Source organism: Drosophila innubila, assembly GCF_004354385.1.
Source record: "Drosophila innubila isolate TH190305 chromosome 3L unlocalized genomic scaffold, UK_Dinn_1.0 0_D_3L, whole genome shotgun sequence".
Classification (NCBI taxonomy): Eukaryota; Metazoa; Arthropoda; class Insecta; order Diptera; family Drosophilidae; genus Drosophila; species Drosophila innubila.
The window spans coordinates 20,744,179-20,768,151 of NW_022995376.1; the positions used below are offsets into that span (position 1 = coordinate 20,744,179).

Below are 23,973 nucleotides of genomic sequence, written 5' to 3' on the forward strand. Positions count from 1 at the left end.
ATGTCGAAAATATTTATGCTTGAGTGCTAATAATGTTCAATCAATTGTTGCATTGAAGTATTGAAAACCTTTGAAGCGATAAACCAACAAAATGTAGAGAGCTATGACGGACGACGACGACGACGACGACATCGACAACGACAACGACGACAATAAAATAAAATAACATCATAAGTACTATAGATATAGATATGTTGCGTCGTCTAGGCCCTAGCCTCAGAATGAGTCCCCGGTACGGTGCAACCTGGCCAAGCGCAACGAACTTGAAGCTAACGCGCCCAAGATTATCTGAGACGGGGCAAAACCATAAACAAATAAGGAGAGAATTCAATCCGAACGACAGCTAGGTGTGCGATTGTCTGTGTGTGTGTGTGAGTGTCAATGTGTGTACGTGTTTGTTATTACGACTGCGGTTCATTGACATTGAATGGGTTGGCGTTGGGTCTTTTGGGTGGTTCAGTGGTTCAGTGTCTCGGAGGGGAATTTGCAACTCAAGTTGGTTTCTGTTTCTTTTTATTTTTCTATTTCTATTTCTGTGTCTGTGTTTTTTTTGTTTTTTGTCTAACTGCGTTTTTAATTGTGCATGCAATGAAAGCGGCACTCAAAGTGCACTTGTTAGCGGATAGGCAGACACAGTGGAGCGACACAGTGGGGCATGCAACATGCATAATAGGGACCTGCAACTAGCAACAGGACAAGGCTACTTTCTGCTGCATGCTCATGCGTAATTTCTACGAATTCAAGTCAAGCTACAAAAGGCACAGACAATGCCGTGGCATGCAGCATGCGGCATGCTGGATTGAGGCATGCTACGAGTACGAGTACGAGTACGAGTACTATGCGGAACCTTCAGGGTTGCATGACCTATATCACAGATTAAAGGCAGCTCGACTTCCAAGACGGGAAAACCATCGTTGACAACTTTCCCAGGGCAACTCACGGCACGTCTCGGTCCATATGACAAATGTTTCACATCAGTGCGTTCCGGACTCCAGCAATTACCTGCCTATGCCTTGCCTCTTGTTGTTGTTGTTTCAATTGTTGCTGCTGCTGTTGTTGTTGCCTCCCGGCGTCACAGCTCAGTTGTTGGTCTCTTGCGCCTTGCTGCGAAGTCAGAGTTGCTTTCGAAACTCTGGGGTCAGGGAACAAGTGCTTCCAGTTGCCAGTTGCCAGATCTCCGCCTGGCAGGACGTCTTTAAACTAATCGGGACTTTGACTTTATGGCGCACAGTCCACCGCAGGAGTTGATATCAGGCTGTGCCTAGAGTTCCCAGTATAATACCATTACTATTTCTTTTGAGCCCGATTCTTATGATGCGGATGCTGATGCTGCAGCTGATTACTCAATTAGAGTGTGTAAAATGCATTGAGTGCATGTAATTATGCGGAAAACAAACCAAGATTTTCACATCAGCCTAAATTCGAGAAAAGAAAATGAATCTAGATGTCAAACCATAATCGATTGTTCAGTTTTAGCAAATTTGTGGCTGTTGAAAGTGTATGAAGATGGTTGACAATGGACTTGGAGATAAAACCAAGTTATAAACATCTTTTCACTATCTGAAAAAGTTAAAAAAAAAAATCTTATGCTCAAACTAAATTTGAACAACATCTTGCGAGTTCAGAATTTAATATTTTCCTATGGTTCGGAAAACTTAAAAATATATAAAATTTATGACATTTTCACTTCGTAATACACTAAAAATATATCTTGATATAAGTTACTACAGTGGAATTCGGATGGGGCCAGTGCGTCTTAGCAAAGCTTGACTGTAAATTGTTCAAGATCAAATTTAAGCCGATTTATAGATGTCAGAAGAGCTTGACAAAGCCTCCATCCGACAACCAAATGACCAACAGAGTGGAAGACAACGAGAGAAATATCTAAAAAATTAATAAACTATGTTAAATTTTGGGCTGTTTGGATGCATTATGCAAAGCAGAGCATCGAATCGGAGTTGGATGTTTTGAATTTGGAGCCCATAGACAGTGAAAAATTAAGCGGCTTTATCAGTGCCATCACCCGCATGCAATCCGTAGCGGATTGGGTCTCCGACTGACCGTGGACTCATTAATTTTAGTGGAGCTCGGCATACAGTAGTCGGCATTGAATACAAAGCCAGAATGCAGAATGCTTAAATGGCTCATTAGGGTCTTAAATTAAAGCTACTTGGGCCGCTTTAAACACAACTCGGTCAACTAGGCCCCAAGGGTCAGCGAAGAAGTAGCGAGAAGTCCACGGAAAGAAAGCAAAGAAGCGGCAGAAGACAGTCTAACAAAGACACGTCTTACTGCAAACTACTGCTACTGTTATACTCTTATGTGGGTCTGGGATCGCACTCGGGGACGGGGCCGGGGCTGGGAACGGTTACTTACCTCACCTAATTAGAGAAGCATTGTCTTAAATGTCTGACAGTTGGGCAGAAATTATTGCAAAAAGGTTTTAGGTCTTAAGGGCCGCAGTCGAAGCCCATATGGCTAGCCGCAAGAGCCGCAAGAGCCGCAAATTCCAGTCTTAAATGAGCTGGAAGGGAAAAACAACGACGTCATCAACTGTGACACAAAATACAACCCAAGAATCTTGGCTAATCTGACCCTCGTAATAGACAATCGTTTGGGTTCTTTCCTTGGTTGCTGGGCAGAAAAGTCTCATCATGATCAACGTCATCTTCGTTTGTTGTGCTGATTCATTTCGCTGAAAAGATTAGACGATCATGATAAGAATGTTCTTTTGTGTAGTCGATGAGCTCATCAATATCATCAACAGCGTCCAGACTAGACCAACCCTTTATAAATTGCACTCAAATTTATCATAGATGAACCTCGTTGAAAAGCAATTTCGTTTCGTCTATGAGAAACTGATCTTATCCACTTTGTTTTGAGTGTGTGCATTCGCCATAAGATTCCTTATCGGCTGTTTAATGAAAAATGGCAAACAGACAGTCTGTTAATAACCAATGAAGAATGATATATGGGCAGAAGTATTTCTTAACTCCAACGTTACCTAAAAGCTGATTAGCTAAAGATTTTCTCTATTTCTGCTTGATAACTGTGTTATCGAAGAGTTCTCTGTGATATAGAGGCAAGAATACATTTTAATAACAGAAGTATAATTGTTGTTAAATTTATTATTTTTTTTTAAATTTATATTCCATAGAGCTAATAACTTATTGAATATATCGACCTTAGGATATTCTCTCTGTATCTTATAATTATTTCTTATATAGATATGTTTATCCACAGTCATTTAATGGTGTCCTCTTTTCTAATTTTCTCTTACGCATCGATTATGTCTGGTAAATACATCAATCTTGAAATGAGCAACTCTTGCATTCTGCTGCCTCCTGCCTGTCTCCTACCTGAGATAATATCGCTAAATTCATCTTCCACCAGGTGAATACGCAGGCCTGTGCGCCCACAAATTGCTCGCGAGTACCGAAATAAGATATCTGCACGTAGCTGTAATTTAAAACCCCACCAAAAAGAAAGAAAAAAATGAAAATTAACAAAAAAAACTGAAAAAAAGAAAAAGAACGAGAAATGATCTCTGGGTTCGTAAAAGACTTATACACGCACACATACTCGTATTATCCGACAGCAATAATTTCGTTTCTCAAACAAAACAAATGTAGAGATATGTCATTTGCCAGGCATAAACGAAATCGAAGAACAGAACAGCACAGAACAGAACTGAAATGAAGATCGATGCTCCATAACAGTACGAGCTGAACTGGGACGGCAACTGGAACTGGGCCTGAGACTGGGACTAGGACTGGGACTGTGACCGAGACCGAGAGGCAGTCGGGCAACATGTGCGCCGCTTTGTAACGCCAATTATGGGCCCATAATTCGAAGGCATTGTCTGAGTAGGCACAAAAGACCAAGCGAGCGAGCATTACACGAAGCAGCAGAAGAAGAAGATTAGTTTACAAATGCAAGCAGAGTAAAAGACGAGCGAGAGAGAGAGCGAGCGAGGGAGAGGAAGAGGAAGAGGTTTAAGCGATGCGTAACCAAGCGGTAAATGAACAACACGCTCAGCGCATTTGAGCGCATCTTTGACCAGGTAGCAAATAATTCTCTCACTGTTGTTCGCTCTCTCTCTTGTTTCTACTCTCTCGATCGGTTCGCTCTTGAGTGAAGTTAACAGCGCGCTTAGCGGTCCGAGCCGAGCTGCCTTCGGCTGCCTCTGCAGGCTGATCGCTAATCAGTTTGTTTGCAGACGTCTCTAGCGTCGGACGTATGCGCAGTGCCGAGAGCCAGAAAAAAAAGCCGAACACAAGAAACAGATCAAGAAAAAGATAAAGTTAACGATAGAGTGAAAGTGTGCCGCAGTTAACAAACGACACAAAAAGTAACAGCAACATTAAAAAGAGATACTCGCATTGTAATACTCGTAATTACCGAACGTGATCCGAGTGCGTTGAGATTGAGATTGAGATTGATATCAACATACTAAGTAACTTATATATAAGAGGCAACATGGAGAATCTGCCGCACGCATTAAACTACGAACTGTCGCACGATTTGCATTTCGATCATTTCGCCGGTGCCGCTCAACAGATCCTCGAGAACGGAAAGAACATTGAAGCTGCGGAGGCATCATCGCCCACGATCAGCACATTGGATGTGCTGGCCAATAACGAATTTCTGCAAAAACTTGGAGCAACGATCTTCAATTCAATTCAACTGAAGCATCACAAACTCAACGAAGTTACCCACAATTCCAGTGAACTGACCATGGATTTCGACTTTAACTCCAATCATGTGGTGTTGGATAGCAGCAGTGTGGATCAACTGCAGCAGCAGATCGAGTACGACAAGTTCATTAACGAAGTGTGGATCGGCATTGTCTTCACCCTAATCTTGATCTCGATGGTCTTCTGCATATGCTCGTGCTTCCTGTACCATCAGTTTCGTACGTGGAAACGCAATTGTAAGTACAACATTAGCAGACAGAATTCCAAAGAACCGGCCATTGATAGTGACTTATTGATTAGGACTTATCGTATCTTGGGTATTTTAGATTAGCTCGACTAGTTACAAATACCTTGATAGAAGTGAAGTCTACGTGTTGTTTGCCAATTCTTAAAATGTAGAAGCCCGTTTATAAAGTTGGCTTATGAATGAACTGTTCCATGAATGACGATTAACGCCTAGTTGATATATTATAAATTGAGTTTCACTTTGATTTCAACATTACATCATGGTTTCTAATGATTGCTGAACTTAGTTAACCTCCCGTTGAGCTAACCATGGTAATTAACTCTGGTCTAACTATAGATCTGGATATTACATAAAACTATTTAAATGGACTGTGAATTAAAGACATGTGCATTGCTTAAACCTTAAACAATTGTCAGCTCATGTGTTGTTCTCCTCTTTCCGTTCTACATAGAAGTTTATCAAGGTTTTTCTGTGTCAGCAAAAATGAAGAAAAATAATAATATTATTATCGTTAAAGTAGCTCAAGTGCATTTTGCAAGCGCCAAGGTGACAACAAGTTTTAATACGTAAAAAATAAATATGTTATGTATATATTTAAACGATTATTGCATATAGTAACATATTTATACAACCGTTTATTGATAAATAGAATATTCCAGAGCAACGCTCAAGTTAATTAATATTGTTAAGTAACTTTTATAGCTATAAAATAAATAATGATAAATCAGACAGACTTGTTGAATACTCTGGATAACTGCAATTGTCAAGTCCTAATCGGCAATTTTACAATTTAATATGAGAACTCAATTTAATCTTAATAATTATGATAATTGGATTTGATCATGATAAAGTAATTTATTTGTATAGCAACAAGAGTCACAAAACCAATATACTTACAGCCTTAGATCAACATAAATTAGGACACATCTCAAAGATATTTATTTTAGCACAACCCACACACTTAAACAATTGGCTAATCAACAACTTTTTTCTCTTTCTCAATCGTTTTAGATCACAACAATGGGAACAGCTCGACACAGTGCACAATTGTTGATATTGAGGCATTGAAACTGCAACCCGATTCGGAGGATCCGGTGCCGGAATACACATTGGTATCGGGTCTGCCCAGCTATGAAGCCGCCTTGGAGTTGTTGCATAAAACGCCGCAATCGTCGTGTTTGATTGTCTATCCAAGCGTGTTTAATGTATTCAATAAGCATGAAAGAGCCAATGCGGCAACAACAACAACAGCAGCAGCAATAACAGCAGCAGCAGCAACAACAGCAACAACAACGTCAGCAACACCCACGGCAACAATAGATGCCGTTGCTGGGGAAGCGGCAACATTTCCACAGACAGCAGCATTGTGCGAGGCAACAACACCGCTGCTAACAACAACAACAACAGCAACCACAACAATCGGAGCAACAACAGCAACTTCAACAATAAACACACCCACATGCGAAAGCATTAAGTCCAATTTTGTGCCAAGTTATGCCGAAGTATTTGGCTTCAAGACGATCGATGAGAAGAATAAGTCAACGAAAAACTCATCGAAAGGCCAAGACGACAAATGCTAGATAAAGTCTCTCTAGGATATAACAATCCTGAGATCTATTAACCAAATGTGTTCTGTGATAATGAACAATTGTTGCTGTCGGTTCTCATATCATATATGATATATGCCCCCTGTACTTAAGTCTAAACTAAGCGCTGTGATCATACAAAAGACAACTCGCAAGAATGCATAACTAATATTTGGTAAAAGCTTGTTATTAGTTCCTAAGTAGATCATAATAAATTATACAACAAATATTATATAAAATGTAAAATATCTTTCAATTTACTTTCTCTGTGAACCGCCGTCAACTGTTGTTATCAATGGCGTGGCATTCAACTTGATTTGATGTCGTTGCAATTGAGTTGATTGACAGAACAACAGCAGCTGATGCCTCAATCAAAAGTCAGTTTCCAATCCTTATCAGACAAAGCAACCCCGTCAAGGGCTTTCCCAGCATTTCAATTTCTTTGTTGAGCTTTATAAATAAAAATAACCCCAGCTCATCAGATGTCAGACGAGATTGAGACAGTTGCAACAAATAGAGAAACAGACAGACCGACAGACAGACAGACAGACAGACGTACAAATAGATGGAGACAGTTTGAGTTTGACATTGAGCTAAGGACGTGCCACGTGATAAGCTGAATACGAATTCAAATATGGTGTTCATTGAGTACTACGAATAGTTTGAATACTTGCACTGCACTCGCTCTAGTCATTTGTTTTGATAAGCTTCCAGAATATGCAAATCTGTTTATCAAGCTCTCAATTGAATCCAACTTGGACATAAATAATGATACAAATACGTTGGAGAAGTGGTTTCAACAAAATATATTTCTATGAGCATATAGTACAAATGCCAGGCAAAAGGCATAACTATAAATTAATTAAATTGAATCAGTAATTAACCGCTCTTGATATGATTGATTGAGATTACAAATAAATAAATCAAATTCAATTTTTCTGAGAATAGCAAAGGTAATAATTTTCCGAGTTGCTTAAAAGTAATTATAAAAAGAGAGAGAGCTTTTAGCTAACAGCCTTTATTTAAATAAAAGTTTAATATTTCTATGAACTTAAAGTTTACTAATGTTAAAAATAGTTAACATTAAAATAAAGTAGAGTTAGTGACATTTGAACACATGTTAGTTAAAAGTTTTTTCAATGTTAATTAAAATTTAAATTCTATTACCCAACTAATATAAATAGCAGAGCCAGATCTTATTTGCAAATCATTAGTAAGCATCACACATTTGATTGCAGCTGAAATTTATCTTTGAAAATAATTATAATTTGTATTATAATATTTCCTCTGTTATCTGGCAATTTGTTGCGCCATTATTGTTTAGTATGCTGCAAATGGCAATAACATATTGCTAACAAAATCACAAAGCATTTATTATAAGATATCGCTGTGTGCGAGTATGTTAGTTATTACTGGTCAGGTGATAAAATACCATAACTATAAAGTGGCAAATAAAAATAATTCATTTTACAACCTGACATTTATCAGGGGCGCGGCTCTGAACTCATTTGCAGCACTCACTATTCACTACACTAGTCACCACTCAGAGAAGTGAATAAGGGGTATCCAGTTGATTTGCATGCGAAAAGAGGTGCCAAGTGAAATTTGCATATTATTGACATTAGTTTTCTTGAGAACACTCTCCAGACGTGCAAAACAATATATTTTAATTGGAATTGACAATTTATGACAACCCTAGATTTATTTGACATCTTATTATAATTTTCCATGTTGAGTCATCATCAATATCTCTTTGATTTGATGCCCATAACAATTAGGAAAACTTGCTAAATTTTGTGGCGCTGAAATGTGTGCAAATTATTTCATTAGCCAAAATAAAATTCCGAATATCGAAATCAAATCTACTCAAAACATTCCAAAAATGTTGCGCTTGCGTGTGTCTATCGAAGCGTGGCTCAGACCCAATATATCTAACATAAGTATTCATAATCAGTCCACGCACGTAGACTATACATACCTTTAAAGCCTCGGTAATTACTCGTTTCCATTCTACGACTATTCACAATAATGAGTATTCCTTTAGATATAATTTTTCAAGCCGCAGAGTTAAAAGAACTGTGAATTACAATACTCTATGTTATGACGTTTCACATCATCTGATTTTATTATTAATTAATATGTTAACTCACATCTTCTAACAATATTCTCCATTAATAGTTCAAGGGTGAAGTACATACTTCAAATTGTTGTTAATGAGTTTTTGTTTATGCAAACTAATTGCTAAGCTAATGGATTGGACCGTAATGGCTTATATAATAAATAAACAAATATGCAAAGTCTCAAGTATTTTAACACTTTAGTCACGCTTTTGAGACAAACTGCGAAACACACTCCGATCATATCATATCATCTAAAGAGCTCTCATTTGCATTTGAGCTCAAATTAAAGTTTATTGCAAAATGCAACAAAACATGTGTTGTCCGTTGAGCATATCAAAATATTATGCAGCATAAACAACATAATTAGTTTATAATTCAAATGAAATATCCAAATTCAAACACACATCAAGCGGCAGATGCATAGAAAGCGCATCCAAAAGCAAACAATTTATTAAAAAACCATCGAATAGATGCAGATGCGGAGAAAGTTGCCCTCTAGAGTCTGAAATCGACCAGGCTAATGAAACGAACAATTTATTAATATAAAATGCACATTAGCCCACGGTTTGGGCCTCGAATCGGAATTTAGTTAAATGAATTTTCAATTAAGCGCCAAATCCATTGGCCCAAACTCTGGAATAGCCACAGACGCCCCGCCGCCGACATATGAAAGTGAAAACCGGTTGAACGACGACGACGACTCCAATACAAAAAACTGAAACCGAATCTGAATCCGACGTCATACGCAACATTTGACCCACTTTCGATAGGTAGCGCAAAAAATATATGAAATTGGCAAGCCAGTTTTTCAAACTGTTCACATAAATCCCCAGAAGCGACACACATAAATAAATATATTTAAAAGAAAATAACATTTTTTTTAGATTCAATATGGTTAGAAAAACACGCTCTCTGTTAAATAAATGAGCAAATGAAAAATTTAAAAAAGTTATATAAATATTTGACAGCGAACAAAAAAAAGCATAGCTTTCAAAATAATTATGATATACATGAGACGATCGAATAAATCTAATTAGATTCTCGCGGAGTATAAACTTTTTAATATTTTTGTACTAAACAAAACTAGTAGTAATGTATTGATTATTAAGAGCCAATCAAAATTTAAAAGAATGCTTTTCATTATTAAAGTTTGTCAATAAAGTTTAAAAGAATAAGTTACTATAAGTCTATTGCAAATATATATATATTTCAGGCATCTGGCAAACCCGTATTTAACATTAAACAAAAGTTGATGCAATAGCTATATTTCTTTCGAAAAAATTTCATTTAATATTCAGATACGTATTGCACAATCATGAAGATTTGTAAATATACGTATATGGTAGATACGTATAATTACGTATATTACTATATATGCGAATTAAATATTTTTTAAAAATGTTGCAACTATTTTACGAGCAAATTAAATTTGTAAGAAAATACAGGTAAATACGTTCAATTTGTGACCTTAACATATATTTTCACTTACAAAAATATATAAATATTGTCGTAAAATAGCAAATTAAATACAATTACTTAATGAGGTATGGCACGCTATATTAATTTAAACAATCTAGCACAAAGGTTATACGCATAATATAATGAGAATATAACAAGAAACAGTTCAAAACTCGACAAAATATAAATAATTACTTTTCGCACCAATCTCTTACATTTTAAACATTAAATTCATTAAAATGAATTCTTTAAAAAGTCTAAAATAAATATTAAACAAGGGGGCTCCGCCCCCTGCTCGCTTCGCTCGCCTACCCCCGGCTCGCTTCGCTCGCGGTGAGGTGCGGCTACAGTCGAGCACGCTCGACAGTAGGATACCCTGAGCCCATGTACTCTTTTATAAAAGTTGATTGTTGCCTATTTTCAATGGGCTCAGGGTATCAAAAATTACACACGCGAAACTATGAACAACTTTCGGTTTTCTGAAGTCACTGTGCTTCTCACTGCAGACTACGTTATTAATGCCTCACTGAACTAATATCATCGATTATGATTATGATTCGATTTACCATTTATCAATTTCTAATTAATTTTAAATAAGTTTAATATAATAAACTTTAATATAATAAACTTGTTTAAAATTAATTAGAAATTGATAAATTGGTAAATCGCAAGTCGTAATCGTAATCGCTTGCAATCGATGTAGCGTGTGTCAAGAGTAGCCACAAACTACAACTTTGCTCAGCCTGCAATCTGGCAGCACCCATTTTCCTCTCTCACTCTCTCCCACTTACGCAACAAATTCAAGCCTGCCAAAGGCTGCTGCAGTGCGCGAAATTTGAAATAAAAGGCAATGTCTAATTTTATGAGATTCTTAAAGCGGAAAATGCTAAGTTTTTTTACAACGATAATAAGCAGATACTTATTATATATATGTGTAAGGAATCGAAAATATTAATAATTAAAATTATTATTTTGCAGCTTTCAGTGCTCGGCAAAGATGCAAGAGTAGTGCTGCAAAATGATCGCTATTTCTCTCATGCAATTTCATACATACATAGCTATCAGCTTTGCTGATTTTGCCATGCAAAATACATATTTATATATTAACACAATTATATTTTAATCAAATTGTATATTTGTATATACATAAATTATACATTAACATTTTCATTACATGATATCGATAATATTTTTGCTTATCGCTCAATTCTTATTTGGTACCAAAAAAAAAATGGGTACTTATTCGTTCTGTCTTTGTGCGCGCCTTGCATACAAACGTGAACATGCTGTCTCGCTCGCACGTTTGATTTGCCATCCAAATGTAATTATTCAACTAAATCTAAATTCCGAAATAACTTCTTTATTTATGGGTCAATCGCTTTGAAATTTTCAGGGTCGTTTAATACGCATACTTCTCAACTGATTGTTCAGTTAGGAGTGCTATGTCAAAATTGCGCCTGTAAATCGTTATTTTCAATTTGGCGAAGGGGCGTGGCATCAAAAATTGGAAACAAACTTGACCTGCGTATGGTATTCACAAACCTGCATTCCAAATTTGAAGTCTCTAGGTCATATAGTACTTGAAATCGAAGCCCAAAAGAAAATTGGTACTATTTCTTACTGTGTTTGTGCGCGCCTTGCATACAAACGTGAACATGCTGTCTCGCTCGCACGTTTGATTTGCCATCCAAATGTAATTATTCAACTAAATCTAAATTCCGAAATAACTTCTTTATTTATGGGTCAATCGCTTTGTAATTTTCAGGGTCGTTTAATACGCATACTTCTCAACTGATTGTTCAGTTAGGGAGTGCTATGTCAAAAATTGCGCCTGTAAATCGTTATTTTTCAATTTGTGGGCGAAGGGGGCGTGGCATCAAAAATTGGAAACAAACTTGACCTGCGTATGGTATTCACAAACCTGCATTCCAAATTTGAAGTCTCTAGCACTTACAGTCTCTGAGATCGACGCGTTCAAACAGACGGACAGACAGACGGACAGACGGACAGACGGACAGACGGACAGACAGACGGACAGGGCTAGATCGACTCGGCTGTTGATCCTGATCAAGAATATATATACTTTATGGGGTCTGCCACCCCTCCTTCTGCCTGTTACATACATTCTGCCAAACACATTATACCCTTTTTTGCCCATTTTCAATGGGCTCAGGGTATAAAAATACCTGAGACAGTCTTATTTAAACAAAATCCAGCTGTGTCCGCCTTTTGGTATGTCTTGTGTCATTGAAATAAGCTCTTTAAACATTTTTATTTGGATTCGCATTAAAAGTCACACTGCCTCCAAATGTTTGCGCCTCGTGTCGCATTTTTTGAAATGTATTGTGCTAATTTCACTTCAACGTTCATCTTTGAAATATTTATCTCTTTTCTTGCGACTTGAGCAAACACCATCACATTTTACATGACTTCTATTTTACGACCCCGAAAGGTGAATGAAAGGTTTGGCATAAAACAAAACCAGAAAAGTAAATATGTATAAAATAAAAAGCAAACGTTATAAAGATTTTGTTCTTCTGATTTGTTTGCCTTTGTAATATGGCAAAGCAAATGCGGAGCTCGAATAAATATTTGTAGCGCAAATTTACATAAGTAAAGGCTTTCGAAAAACTTAGAATAAAGAATAAAGCAAATTAACAAAATAACTACTCTTGGATATATTTTTCTTACATTAAATTAAGATCAAGATAAGAACATGTTTATATAAGTATTCGTAAGCTTAACTGCAACAAGCTTTCAAATGCTGTTGAACTTGGACTTGGCAAAATACTCATTAATTCCGATTGGGTCAAGTTGGACATGTGAACAAAACGATGAAAAAAAAATTAAATAGTAAAGCTTATAAATATTTGGTGATTGTTTTAGTTAGCAAATCAAATAAAACTTCTGAGAATCAAGTGAAAAAAAGAGACAGAGAAATAAAAATGAAAATGCAAATAAAAGTTAGATGATCCGGAGTTATGGGCATGCAGCTAAATGTTTAGATGCTCGCCCGACCTTAACGTGAATCCAACTCATAAAAAAAGAACGAGCAAGAGATGGAAATTAAGAAAGAGAGAGAGAGAGAGGGAGAGATGGGCTTAACTGTTGCTATCTGGGTGCTTGCATCAGAAGACATCAAAGACGGAATGGGTAAAGGGTTTCCCAGACTGACAACAGCATCCACAGCAGCCGCAGACGCAGTTACAGATACAGATACAAGTGCAGCTCCAGATACAGATACAGAAATTGAGATACATGTACATATAAAGTAGGTTGCTTGCAGGTTTGTTTTTCTGATAAGCTCCGCGCTGCAGATTAACGTGTTGCACACAGCAACCTCTCTCTCTTTCCCTCTTTCCCTCTTACCATCTCTCTCTATCTGTCTCTTGCTGGAGTTTTGTGTCTTCTGCGTATTTTGCTGTGTTTTAATTTTATGGCCCAAAGATTTTATTTTGTAACTTAATGTTTGTTCGACTTGGCTTCGCTGGAGTTGAAATTGGATTGGATTGGAGCAGCAGGTTGTTGCTTTTCTTCCTCGCCAGATTTCAAGAGAAATACACTAAAAAAAAGTAGAGATACGATTTGCATTTTATTGCCCTATTCGGTAAGACCTTAATTGTGGCTATTTGTAGTGCTTAATATTCGGGTATTTGTTGTGACAACATTGGCTTACTCAGACTAAATAAAGCCAGGGATTATGTCTAAGTATACTTAAACAAAGTTTAAGCACAGTAACTAACGTCTTCTTCTTTTCTAAAGATGTTCACTCGATTACACTATAATTCGATTAAGTTCACTCGATTGATTGCCAGTTTGGATTATCACTACCAAGGTGGGCAAATGTTTATTAATTAAAGACACTTTTTGGCAATTACCACTTGAAATCTTGTCTACAAAAGCAAACTAAAAATGTTAATTATTATAATAAAGGAATTAATTATTAACAAGTTTAAAGTAATCTGCAGTAAAAGACAATTGTTTTAGTGGAATTAAGAGAATTGTTCAGCCATTAAGTGAAGCCGGTTTGCATGGATGATACAATGTCACAACTTCCGTAAGAATCTTAGCTACACGCAACACTGAACCCTTTGTTTAAATTAACTAACTAGGAAACTAGAAGCTACTCTAAACTTAACTATATCTACATGTCAAAGTCTTATGAAAAGTCTGATTTTTTTTCTTATAGGAAAAAAAAGGTGGTCTATGCCGAAAACCGCCAAAGATTTTAGTTAAGTTCTTAAAAATGGTCAGAGACAGACAGGTGAATACAGGTCAACACCAAAGATAATTGGCTGAAGGTTCGGCAAGGTTCGGTTGACCATTACAAACATGATGTCGATGGTTTCTCATAATAAACAACTATAGGTAAGGGTTAACCCAATAATCTCCATAACTTCAATTTGAATTGTGGCACTCATAAAGTGCACCTCTCATTCTTTGTCATATTATTTTTATCGCTTGCATATTGTTATGACATTCGTTATACTTCTTTATGTGGTCCCTACTCCACGCCGCCTTCTACTCTTCCATTTGACTTTTCATTGATAAAGTTATCAGCCTCTGGCTGTGGGTTTCTGTGACTCTACGGTTCCGTTCCGTTCAGTTCCATTTTCATCTCTTTGCTGTTTTGTTTAGTTTTTCTTTTTTTTTTCGATTTTGTTTTGCTTCCTTTGGTGCTTTGTGGTTTGGCCAACACAACCGTTTCCTTTATCAACTGCGCCACGACAAAAAGGAAGTATCTTCGTATCTTAAGAGAACACTTTTTATCTGCCGCTGCCTTTTGTTCGACGACAACAACAAGAACAACTACATGCATATATGTGCTTAGCTGATTGCACTCCGGGGAGTTTTCTTTTCATAATTGGTACAAATTTTGTTAGCTCTTTGAAATTGGAAACTGAAACGGAGCATTTTCTCAGGCCCAAGTCAGTGATAGCCTCTAGACAGTAGAAAATAGCCTACAGTTGTAGATCAAGTCTACATATATGATATATTGAGTCCCAAAGGCATTATAATTATATGATTAGATTGGAAACGATATAACAACGTCAAAAACTTGCTGAGCCGAGAATCCTTTACATTATCTCTAATTTTTATGATAATTTTCTGTCCAAAGTTCGAAACAAAACCTTGGTTTCAAAGCAACTTTAAACAACCATATGAACACATGATAAAGTGTTGTTAGCTGTAAATAAATAAACTTCGATTAATTTTCTTTAATTAATATATGTTTTTTAATGCTTTGCAATTTTACCTGTGAACTGAGTAAAATTCAACCGAGCTGTGAAAAGATTTTATTGAAATTCAGATTCTGAGCTTTTCAAGTGTTGAAATCAGTTTTGCTTTTAAAAAATATTTAAAATAAGCAAAAAAAATGAGCGGGAGAAGTGAATTTGATTTATGCACTTGCCTAATCAATTTGAACAACTTTGTTGTTTGTCAATAAATGTCGAATCGTAGATTAAATTATTGTGCTAAAGGTAAGTTCCTATCTCTTTCTGAATCAATATTATTTTATTGGTCTGTCTCTCTATTTTGTTTTACAAAAGAATTGTATTTTCCTAAGTAATGAGAAGCATATAGATTGTACTTTCACCTGACTAACTTGAAAAGAAATTCAGAGATTAATCAGGTTCGAACCTTGTCTATTAATTAAGTGATTAAAAAGAGTACACATACAAATAAGACTAAGTTCAATGTATTTCAAGCACATAAATATTAAATTGAAAAATAAAAATTTATGAGACATGTAAATAAATAAAATATATATATTTTTTGAACTTTGGTCACAATTCGGGTCAATGAAATATATTCGGAAGCTTCGCTTTAATCTCTGGACACATATATAATTGGAAATTTATTTCATGCGATGTCAACGCCTTCGATGGAAAGTGAGAACTGAGTTGGGAATAATATTTCTTTGTCTGGCATTTAATGGGGTATGAAACGAGACAAGTTGTCTGGCACTTGTCGTGCTTATCGGCAACTAATTAAAATATTATTTTTATGTTGTTGGGACTTAAATATAAGCTTGATGGTAAAGCCATTACCAAGTTCGAGGTGGCAAGACAATAAGTTTGCTGTGCAAATTTTGTTAGTACTATCCATAAAAAAATGAGCAAATACTGAAATCATTTCGAAACAGCAAGATTCTCTCAGTTGATAACCGGTTATAGTTTGTTTATAAGATGGCAAAAAAAATAATAAATAAATAATACACCATCTCACATGTCGAATAGCACCTCACCTTATCGGCATTATCTACAATTATTTTGGCTGTTTGTTTGTCAAATAAATCAACACACACTCGCACACACACTCAGACTGACCTGTGTATAGAATTTGTTAAGCGCGTTGAATGTTTTTTTTTTTTGTGTTTTGTTTTGGCTTTATTAATATTACGTATTCTTGTTGTATTTTCTTAGTGTGTTTACTGCGCACATTTGCGGCTTGAACTTGGCATTGTTTACATTGGATCGCCGTTCATTCAGAAACGGATCTTCGGATCTTCCGAACTTGTTGACACGGTTTTTCAATTGGGATTTGTTTGTATATCGCTTTACGTCTATTTAAATTTTCAATATAGTCGTTTGTTTGTGAATTTGAGGTTTACTTATGGTTTTCTTGTATGCAGAACAGATTTCAGATTGATTTATTGACATGCACGATTTTCAATGTTGATTAAAGGTCTGCCGAAAGTCTGTCCCCATCATATGGCCACCGACATTTTTATAATTCTATTAAACTATGATTTTTTGATAATTTCATTAAATTTTAGTCGCTGATCATTCTATTTACTTTATAGCAATATTTGTTAACTATTATTATTTATTGTTTTGTTTTCTCCACACTTTCAGTCTAGCAAATAAAAAAAATACTGTACTATACATTTGAAAAGTCTCTCGTCTTAATAAAAATATCTGGAATCTGTTGCAGCTGCTTAACAGAAACTGTCAAGCATTTCCGTGTCTCAGATGGTTCAATTAGGTTACGTTTTGGGTTACTTTTAGGGGTACTTCCGTGTAACCCACATATCATCTCATAGCTAAGTAGTAAGGCATAGAGTTTCTCACATAATTCATTGCACATACGGCACAAAAATCTGCCATCCCACACACACCTCACCCACCTCACACACCACACACTGATTGAGATACGTGTTCATCAATGAAGCGTTTGTCTCTCTGTCTTTCTGTCTGGCCAGGTCTCAGATTTTCTCATGCCTTTTGTCTCCATTGGCTGCCTGTGCGAAATTACTTCCGTTTTGTTGCAACTGCAAAGTGTCATTGTTGCATCATGCCTGCCACAGACTCTTTCTCTGCTTCTTCCTCTGCCTCTGTCAAAGCCTCTGCCTCTGCCTTTTGGGCACAGGGATTGGATTTGCTATTGGAATCTCTTGCCAAGGGGAGAAAGGTAAATTGTATGCAACATTGCGCTTTTTCTTCAGTTTCCTGATTGTTACTCTTTCCCTCTCTATCTTTGTAGCTGATGTGTAGGCCTTTTGTTTACCAACCTGTTAGCCTACAATGACAACTCATCTGGTAATTTGAGCACGTAAACTGAGACATTAATACCACATATGAGGAATATCGTTTACCTTTCTCGAATTTATTTTTTGTTCTTTTCCTTTTTTTTTTTTTTGACAGTTTCGTTTGAACTGGCTCACATGTTATTATAGTTATTATATAAGTGTTTTTTGAGTCTTTTGTCAAAACAATAGCTGAGTTATGTGTGTTTTCTGTATGACAGTTATTTGTGTCTTTCCTAGGATTCCTTATGCAAATCTTGACATATGTTGTTTTGTTTCGCATAGATCTGACAAATTTTAGTTATGAAAAGACAAAATATGATTGGAGGATTTCCTTTGAGTTCTATAAGAATTGTCAAAACTTGCATAGCTATGACAGATGTCATAAAAATCGAGCCATACAAGATGAGTAGATTCTTCGGTTACAAATAGCTAAGACTATTTTTTTCTGCCAAATTTTAGTTAACACGAAATTGGCCGCGTTTCAAGAATATTTTCTCTTTTAAAAAGTACAGATAAATTTGAAAATTTTTAAATTTTAATTATTGTCTAATATTGCATTGATCTTAAAGACTTAATTAAAAAAATAGCATTCTTAGGATTTCAATAAGAGAGTTCGGTAAAAATAGATAGTTTGGACAGATAAAACAGAATACGAATCACATTTCTGTAAAAACACGATTCTTTGACAAACATATTGATTAAATTAAACTTAGTTCCTTAGCACATTCAACAGCCAAATGTTATTTGCAGTCATTGCCTTTATGTGACTTGGCAATGGTTTTATCCCTTTCTGTGCTTTCATAGACCCTTCAACACCTTTAGTATCTGCTGCTGCTCAGCCCCATTAACCACATTTCGAGTTCAATATTTGAAAACTGCCCTCCTTTTCCCCTTGTCAAATAGCTACTGACAATGCCTCAGCTTAGAGTGTAGTTGCAACCGTTACGCCCCTTTTGTCTCACCTCCCCGCGTACAACTGCACTTGTCAATTCTCAATTTCAAACTGCAAACGAAGCGTAACCAAAGTTTTGCATCAACTTCAACTTCAACTACAACTACAACTGCAAATGGAAATGGAAGACTTGCCACCTCGCCAGGTGAGTTAATATTTCTAATTGAAAAAGGCAATTTGTATGCGGCGAACCAATCGAGAAACCTAAAAGAGAGGGGAGGCAGTGGGGAAGTCGAGATTCTCAGACCCAGACCTGAAGCGAGACAGACAAAAGCACTCAATATAATTAAATTGTAGCCGGCAGTGAGAGCCATCATCATCATCATCATCCTCAGTGGAGTCTGATTTCAGTTTCGATTTTAGAATGCGACGGTTCTTTAGCACGCGACGCTTCTTTTTGTGCGGCAAGAATAAAATTAGCATTTTGAATCCATGCAGCAGCTGCTCCACCATCATCTGCACCACTCTCTACAGGCTGGTGGTGTTGGGCATGTTCTGTCTGCTGGTCACGCTGCTCCTGGAACGAGATGCAGCAACAAAAACTGTGGCGCCTCCTCCTCCTCCTCCTGTTGCATCTTCCCGCATCTTCTGCATCATCTCCACCTACGGCTATCGACATAATTCTGCGGCTGTCTACGTCAAACGCACCTGGGCCCAGCACTGTGATCAATTCCTAGTTGTCAGCGACGATTCACACGAGGAGCTCGAACCCGCAGTTTTCATGAATCTGCCGGACAAGTGGCATCAGTTGCGTGCCCATTTGGAATACGTCTACAAATATCATTTTGATGACGGCGATTGGTTTCTTTATGCGAATGATGATAAGTAAGCCCTACAATTATAGTCATTTATCTGTCATATTCAATAAATGTTATTGTGTACAGTTTTGTGGTCATCGAGAATCTCCGTCATATGCTACTCTCTTATAAGTCCGAGGAACTCATCTACTTTGGCTGCAAACTGAGATCTCTCACGAATCAGGTGCGTTCTAAATTAAATAATCTACTCAACTCTACACCTTATATTTCATACTTCCTTTCAATTACTTGCTATACACTCACTGATCTTCACTTTTTGTTTACTCTACACTCAATAACGTTAGGTCTTTTTAAATGGATAATTTTTTCTTATCTACAATTTACTAAATATTACTCTACTAAAATTATTACTTAGGGTTTTCACTTGACATTGGCAGCATGGCAGTGAGCACATTTGCCAGACGTCACAACAACAACTTGTACTGAAAAATTTCCTGCCAGGGTGCTAGACCCAGACCCTTGACTACGAAAAGTCAGGTACATATGCACCAGAGAACTGCAACGGGTAAGAGATGTTCGATCAGACTCGAACATTGACTCGTACTCGTTGTGATTTTTTCACTTTGTTCAAGCGATCGGAGCGGATCGTTCGAACTGAGCGAGGGGTATGAGGTATGAATCAAATCAGTCAGCAAGTTCGATCATGACTCGTGACTCGATCGAAACGAACGCTCACAAACGCTCAAAAATCATTTCGATCATTGCTACTCGAACGTGATCGGATCGAAACGAACGCTCACAAACAATCACAATCAAATCAGATCGTATGACTCGAACGCCACTCGACCCGAATTGTTCGAAAGCAAAAAAAATCATACCCGCGACTTGATCGTAAACAAAGAGACCCGTGACTCGATCGAGCCCGTTGCTACCGAGTCTCTGAGTTGATTTGATCGAAGTTGTCGCTCTGGTGCTCAATCATACTCGAACATACCCGTTGCAGTTCTCTGATATGCACATGTAAAGACGATAAAAAACACGATTAAAAGTCGATAATTTCAATCGAAAGTTAGTATTTTTGGTATATTTTAGTGTGAAAGCATTGACACTTGTTTAGTGACGTCACGACACAAAAGCATTTGTTTGTCATAAAAATTGAAAGAGATTCCAGATTTGAGCCGGCAACTTTTGTACGTAGATCGTAAACTCTAGCATCTAGACTACCAGGAAGCTCAAACATTTTCAAACCAAATTATACAACTGACATACAAATTCCTGGGCAAATGTGCCCCGCTGCCATGCTGCCACTGTGAAGTGGACACCCTAAATTTGTTTTCTCTTCCCTTCCCTCTACCAGACTCTGTATTCAAAGCAGTATGTTCTTTACTCTCAACACTGTGTTCTACACTTCGACTCTTCACTTTGAATATTATCCATTTTTCATTATCGATTTAGCAGTCGACTCTTTCTAATGCGCTCTTCAAAATTTACTCAACATTTTCTCTACTCTCCACTACTCTCTATATTATCCACTCTACTGATTATCCACTCTAAGGTGGTCACTGTCAATTTTCCAGTATTCAGTATTCTTTAATTTTATCATTTCATCAATTTTTTATTTTTAACTTTTCACTCTTCATTCTTCACTCTCTCTTCTCGACTCTTCTATTTCAACTGCTTCTAGGTTTACATGTATGATGGCTCTAGTATGGTTTTTAGCAGCGCCACACTCCGCAATTTCGTTCTTCAAGCGATGCCAAATGAGACACTTTGCACCTCAAGAGCAATGGGAAATGCTGCAACTGAGGAATTGGGTCGTTGCCTAAGCAAAATCCATGTACAGGCTGGCGATAGTCGAGATTATCTGGGCTACCATCGATTTCTACCTTTTGAGCTTAAGGATCACTTGGGTAATCCACTAAATGAATCGGTGGATTTGCACAAAAACTTCTTGGCTCGATCCTACTACCATGTTCCGGATGTAAGCATTATAAGAAAAATAATTAAAAAAGATTTTTAATATTTATCGTGAATTTCAGCTCATCGTGCAAGCCTCCGTGCGATCCATCAGTTCACACGTCAATTATATGCCAAATATATACAATCTTTTTTATCTGACTTATAAAGTGAAGCATTTTGGAATGCCTCTAGTAAAGAAATGGCATGACAATCCCAAAGATGAGGCAAATGGTGAAGGATTGTATGAACCTTAAAGTTAAATAATTTCGAATTGTATTACAACAACAATTAAAGACTTAAAAAGAATTTTAAAATGAATTGAGGAGTGTTATTATACTAAATTTACTTTCTACTGCTTGTTTAGCGAATGTGCTATGCTTTTTTGAAATCATGACCTTATTTTACACAGGGCTGCCACCTTTCAATAGATTTTGCTTACTTTTATTTATTCGATTTTGTCTTTTTAATTCTACCAAAATGCTGGCAACAGTCTTTCGCATATTAAAAATGAACTTAGGGCTGTCACAGAACATTCACATTTGATCCGGTACATTCTTCCAAAAGTCTTCTAGTCGTGTTTCATCAACGTAACCAAACTTCCATTGTTGTCGCTGATTTTTGGAATCACAGATGTTGGCGACAACCCTACGCTCTTCAACTTCCGCCTCTAGACAGCGCTGTTGACTTTTACTCTGGCCATTTATCAGTTGCTTGGTATTGGAATCGTAGGACCAGAACTGATTGCCAGCATGATGATGACACTGCCAGAGAAAAACCTCAGCTCGAGGATCACGCTTTTGTAGTTCCAGGCAATAAGAGCTGGAATGAAGATCACGAAAGTGACTTAGAGTCCACTTCTGCTGAAGCTTTGGGTACATGAGATCCTCGTCACAGGGCAGCAGTTGAGGATGAGCTGCTGATTTGTTTCTCTCCAGGCACAGATTGGATGCAGCCAAGCTCTGAACAGCACCAAAGGCATAGTCCACAGGTTCCTCTAGGGGATACGCTTCCAGGAAATCACTGGCCAGATGATCCAGGAACCATTTAAAGGGCTTGCAGTGGAGACGTGTACGAAGAGCTTTCTGCTTGGTCAGTGAACCCACCTTGACGTGGGTCAGGTGAGGCATATTGGCATACAACTTGTCCTTGTACTCGTCCAGCCAGACCTCGGCTACACGTCTGCAATTCTGTAGAAGAGGTAAATCGCTTAGATAGTTCTTCAGAGATTATCAAATTGTATTCTTACTCTTGACACAGCTTTTATGCCGCTGTCGGACTTTTTGTATTGCGCATGGAAGCTGCTGTTTCTGTAAAGATGTCCCACTCTGGAGCAGGGCACTTCGAGAATTCGACCACCGCACAGCCAAATCTTGAGACTAAGCTCGAACTGTTCAGCTCCCCAAATGCGCAGTCCCTCATCGTAGCCACCTAGTTCAAAGAACCACCTGCGATCGATGGCAAAGAGACCTCCATTCATGATGGGATTATCGTGTGGTGCAGGCAACGCCCTCAACTCCTCTTTCAGCAGTGGTAGCTGCACATAGTTAAAATTCCAGTCGAAGAAACCACGCGACGGTTTTCCACGTCTATAGGCAAAGTTCTCATAGTCTATAGTATCCACCACGGGTGTGGTGCAGGTTTTGTTGTTCTGCAACAGTGGGGCGAGCAAAGGAGGAAGCCAGCCTCGGGTAACTTCCACATGGGCATCCAGAAAAACCAATACATCTCCCTGAGATTTGCGAGCGCCTGTCAGACGCGCCTGCATCAATCCCAGCTGTTTGGGATTACGTAATTGAATCAACAGATCCTTGAAATTGTCCTGCAATATATGCGTTAAGTTGCCATACTCCTGATCGCTACCATCATCCACCAAAATGATCTCTCTTAACAATTTCGATGGAGTTCTATTTATTAGACTGCTCAATGTTCTTAGCAGCAAACTCGGCTGTTCATTGTACTGTGTGATAATCACGCTGATCGAGGCAAGCTTTTCCATTGGGTACTTGAGCTTTTTGCAACTTTTGTGAGAGAATGCTTTTATCAGACTCACAACTCTTATACGTTCTCTGTCTCTCTCTCTTTTCGACTCACCTGCGATGCCGCATATCGTGAAGTGATCGTTCTGGTGATATTCGCTCTGAGAGCCAAGCATTATAGCCAGTTTCCCTCTCGCTGCTCTCCATGGCCAACAACTGAGCTTTGGTCCAGCTGCCTCTCGCCGGTCGTCCCATTGCGCCCAAACCGGACAGTATTAAGTTGTCTGCCAGCTGACTGATCTCACTCTCTTGCTCTCTCGGTATTGTTGTAGCTACTGCTGTTGTTATTGTTGTTGTCTGTGCTTTTCTCTCCATGATGTAAAGATAGATGACAACATTGCAAATTGCAGCAAGAAGTAGCAGCAAAAGAATTGTTTTTTTATGTCTTAACAATATCTCATGGCCTAACATAATTATTTAACTAAATAAATTATTTTCAAACATTAATAATAATAAAAATTTGTACACAGACAACACACTTTGTGGCTAAAACCGCGCACGTTTCGGTCAAGACTGATCTGCTTACTACAGTCTTAAAGCGAGGCTTACGTATAAGACGTATAAGATGAACTTATACGTTGTGAAAGTTTTTTGAAATGAGTAGAAGACTACAGATAAAAGTGTAT

The 23,973-nt window shown here is 37.5% G+C and overlaps 3 protein-coding genes across 3 annotated transcripts; 2 read left to right on the plus strand and 1 right to left on the minus strand.

Annotated features, from left to right (window-relative positions):
- The first annotated feature begins 4,181 nt into the window (after positions 1 to 4,181).
- On the plus strand, positions 4,182 to 6,753 carry LOC117788458 (protein commissureless 2). Its single transcript, XM_034627235.1, has 2 exons — positions 4,182 to 4,933; positions 5,956 to 6,753. The coding sequence occupies exons 1-2, from the start codon at positions 4,480 to 4,482 to the stop codon at positions 6,522 to 6,524; spliced, it is 1,023 nt and encodes a 340-aa protein (XP_034483126.1). The 5' UTR covers positions 4,182 to 4,479; the 3' UTR covers positions 6,525 to 6,753.
- Positions 6,754 to 18,925: 12,172 nt separating this feature from the next.
- Positions 18,926 to 21,629, plus strand: LOC117788781 (glycoprotein-N-acetylgalactosamine 3-beta-galactosyltransferase 1-like). Its single transcript, XM_034627648.1, has 4 exons — positions 18,926 to 19,419; positions 19,479 to 19,575; positions 21,037 to 21,333; positions 21,392 to 21,629. Exons 1-4 carry the CDS (start codon positions 18,959 to 18,961, stop codon positions 21,563 to 21,565), a joined length of 1,029 nt encoding a protein of 342 aa, XP_034483539.1. The 5' UTR covers positions 18,926 to 18,958; the 3' UTR covers positions 21,566 to 21,629.
- Positions 21,630 to 21,730: 101 nt separating this feature from the next.
- On the minus strand, positions 21,731 to 23,758 carry LOC117788494 (polypeptide N-acetylgalactosaminyltransferase 8). The gene is made up of 3 exons (XM_034627279.1): positions 23,403 to 23,758; positions 22,558 to 23,329; positions 21,731 to 22,498 (listed from the first exon to the last, which is right to left on the minus strand). Exons 1-3 carry the CDS (start codon positions 23,756 to 23,758, stop codon positions 21,845 to 21,847), a joined length of 1,782 nt encoding a protein of 593 aa, XP_034483170.1. The 3' UTR covers positions 21,731 to 21,844.
- Between the last annotated feature and the right edge of the window lie 215 nt (positions 23,759 to 23,973).

Coding starts and splice junctions, on each gene's coding strand:
- LOC117788458 (XM_034627235.1), top strand. CDS start 4,480: ATGGAGAATCTGCCGCACGCATTAAACTACGAACTGTCGCACGATTTG. Junction 4,934..5,955: donor TCGTACGTGGAAACGCAATT/GTAAGTACAACA, acceptor CAATCGTTTTAG/ATCACAACAATGGGAACAGC.
- LOC117788781 (XM_034627648.1), top strand. CDS start 18,959: ATGCGACGGTTCTTTAGCACGCGACGCTTCTTTTTGTGCGGCAAGAAT. Junction 19,420..19,478: donor CTTTATGCGAATGATGATAA/GTAAGCCCTACA, acceptor TATTGTGTACAG/TTTTGTGGTCATCGAGAATC. Junction 21,334..21,391: donor CCTACTACCATGTTCCGGAT/GTAAGCATTATA, acceptor CGTGAATTTCAG/CTCATCGTGCAAGCCTCCGT.
- LOC117788494 (XM_034627279.1), bottom strand. CDS start 23,758: ATGTTAGGCCATGAGATATTGTTAAGACATAAAAAAACAATTCTTTTG. Junction 23,330..23,402: donor CACGATATGCGGCATCGCAG/GTGAGTCGAAAA, acceptor CTCTCACAAAAG/TTGCAAAAAGCTCAAGTACC. Junction 22,499..22,557: donor GCATAAAAGCTGTGTCAAGA/GTAAGAATACAA, acceptor CCTCTTCTACAG/AATTGCAGACGTGTAGCCGA.